The sequence below is a fragment of the Hylobates moloch genome, unplaced genomic scaffold, assembly GCF_009828535.3.
Source record: "Hylobates moloch isolate HMO894 unplaced genomic scaffold, HMol_V3 SCAFFOLD_18, whole genome shotgun sequence".
NCBI lineage: Eukaryota > Metazoa > Chordata > Mammalia > Primates > Hylobatidae > Hylobates > Hylobates moloch.
Window position 1 is genome coordinate 68,688,081 of NW_026652293.1, and position 2,848 is coordinate 68,690,928.

Consider the following 2,848-nt stretch of genomic DNA (forward strand, 5'->3'; position numbering starts at 1 on the left):
CTCCATGGTGGTCAGGCTGGTCTCGAACTCCCGACCTCAGGTGATCTGCCTGCCTCGGCCTCCCAAAGTGCTGGGATTACAGGCGTGAACCACTGCACTGGCCCCCTGTTTCGAAATTTTTAAACCAACATAAGACTATTACTCCGATACCGCTTTTTTCTTTTTAATGTTCTAATCAATTATAATATGCAAATATTCTAGACATGGTTGCCATTATAATATATAGACATCACTTTGTCTTCACTTGTTCTTTCCATTAGCCTGGTACTGTAATAACCTCCAAACTATGTTGCAACTTAGTTTCATACTTAATATTTTGTTTACATTCCATTTATTGGAGCACACTTAATCTAACCACTTCTCTACTGCTAACATTTAGGTTGTTTCCAGGTTTTTTTTGGCTATTTTTATTTATTTATTATATTTATTTTATATTTTATTATTATTTTTTGAGACAGAGTTTCACTCTTGTTGCCCAGGCTGGTGTGCAGTGGCACAATCTTGGCTCACTGTAACCTCTGCCTCCCAGGTTCAAGCGATTCTCCTGCCTCAGTCTCCCGAGTAGCTGTGATTACAGGCACCCACCACCATGCCTGACTAATTTTTTTGTATTTTTAGTAGAGACGAGGTTTCACCATCTTGGCCAGGCTGGTCTCGAACTCCTGACCTCAGGTGATCCACCTGCCTTGGCCTCCCAAAGTGCTGAGATTATAGGTGTGAACCACCACACCCAAACATTTTTTGGCTATTTTTAAAAAGCATAGCTCTTTCCCATCGGTGTGCCACTGAAGATCCTGGTGTCGCCATGGGCCGCCGCCCCGCCCGTTGTTACTGGTATTGTAAGAACAAGCCGTACCCAAAGTCTCGCTTCTGCCGAGGTGTCCCTGATGCCAAGATTCGCATTTTTGACCTGGGGCGGAAGAAGGCAAAAGTGGATGAGTTTCCGCTCTGTGGCCACATGGTGTCAGATGAATATGAGCAGCTGTCCTCTGAAGCCCTGGAGGCTGCCCGAATTTGTGCCAATAAGTACATGGCAAAAAGTTGTGGCAAGGATGGCTTCCATATCCGGGTGCGGCTCCACCCCTTCCACGTCATCCGCATCAACAAGATGTTGTCCTGTGCTGGGGCTGACAGGCTCCAAACCGGCATGCGAGGTGCCTTTGGAAAGCCCCAGGGCACTGTGGCCAGGGTTCACATTGGCCAAGTTATCATGTCCATCCGCACCAAGCTGCAGAACAAGGAGCATGTGATTGAGGCCCTCCGCAGGGCCAAGTTCAAGTTTCCTGGCTGCCAGAAGATCCACATCTCAAAGAAGTGGGGCTTCGCCAAGTTCAATGCTGATGAATTTATTTATTTATTTATTTATTTTTTTTTTATTTTTATTTTTATTTATTTTTTTTTTTGAGGCGGAGTCTCCCTCTGTCGCCCAGGCTGGAGTGCAGTGGCGCAATCTCGGCTCACTGCAAGCTCCGCCTCCCGGGTTCACGCTATTCTCCTGCCTCAGCCTCTCCGAGTAGCTGGGACTACAGGCGCCCGCCACCACGCCCGGCTAATTTTTTGTATTTTTAGTAGAGACGGGGTTTCATCGTGGTCTCGATCTCCTGACCTCGTGATCCGCCCGCCTCGGCCTCCCAAAGTGCTGGGATTACAAGCGTGAGCCACCGCGCCCGGCCAATGCTGATGAATTTAAAGACATGGTGGCTGAGAAGCGGCTCATTCCAGATGGCTGTGGGGTCAAGTACATCCCCAGTCGTGGCCCTCTGGACAAGTGGCGGGCCCTGCACTCATGAGGGCTTCCAATGTGCTGACCCCCCTCTTAATACTCACTGATAAATTCTACTTCCTGTCCACCTAAAAAAAAAAAAAAAAGCATCGGCAGTGGGTATTGTTCTTTCTCTGTAGGGCTTCTTTCCTCAAATCCTCTTCCCCAAAGTGGGATTGCTGGGTGAAAGGCCGTGAACATTTTGATGGCCTTCGATTGTATTGCTCTTGTTGGGAATGTGGGCAAGCGGAGTCCCGAGAGGCAGAACATGAGCAAATCACCACCAACACCAGAGATGTAATAATAGGCATCCAGAGATGTAATAGGCATCCAGAGATGTAATAGGCATCCACAGATGTAATAGGCATCCACAGATGTAATAGGCATCCAGAGATGATGTAATAGGCATCCAGAGATGATGTAATAGACATGCCTTTCCACCTTCCTACGGGTCCAGCTCCAAAGCCCCTCCTGCAAAAATCTTTCCCCAGCCTGCACCGCGCCCCTCCGTACAATTAATCTCTCCTTTGCCTTTACCCTATTATACCAATGATTGTAACGATGCCTCATCTAGTCCGCAAACTCTTTATTGTACAATGTATCTCTACAATCTCATGTAATCTGCAGGAGTATCTTTATCTCTCATTTTACAAATGAGGACACTGAGAATCGGAGTATTGCCTTGTTCAAGGACATTCAGTCAGCAAGAGGCAAAGCCAGCTCTTCAAATACAGAGTTCTTTCCATTGCAGAGCTGTAAAACAGTGACTCAAATCCACAGTGAACTTTCTGTCTTTGTCTGAAGAGGTTCCTGCACCCAGAGTTGGAGATGCTTACATTTGAGATAATACTGATGTCTCCTCCTGGCCAGGCAGCCTCGTCAGCTTTCAGAAGACTCTATCAGGGCAAGGGACATGCTTTCTTCCAGAACAGTCATTTTCAGCAGAGTGGACTGAACCGCAAAGAGACAGGGAGGAGGAGGGAGGGGAGAATGGTGACTGAGAATTACTTTTTGCAAATTCTGATAAGCCTGGGCATGTGTCAGGGTCTAAGGAGGGGTGAGGAGGGAAAGGCAGGTTGAAACTTA

The 2,848-nt window shown here is 47.3% G+C and overlaps 1 protein-coding gene across 1 annotated transcript; it reads left to right on the forward strand.

The window, feature by feature from the left end:
- The first annotated feature begins 770 nt into the window (after nt 1-770).
- LOC116457308 (large ribosomal subunit protein uL16-like) lies at nt 771-1,821 on the forward strand. The gene is made up of 2 exons (XM_058430625.1): nt 771-1,332; nt 1,673-1,821. Exons 1-2 carry the CDS (start codon nt 806-808, stop codon nt 1,788-1,790), a joined length of 645 nt encoding a protein of 214 aa, XP_058286608.1. The 5' UTR covers nt 771-805; the 3' UTR covers nt 1,791-1,821.
- Nucleotides 1,822-2,848: the final 1,027 nt, after the last annotated feature.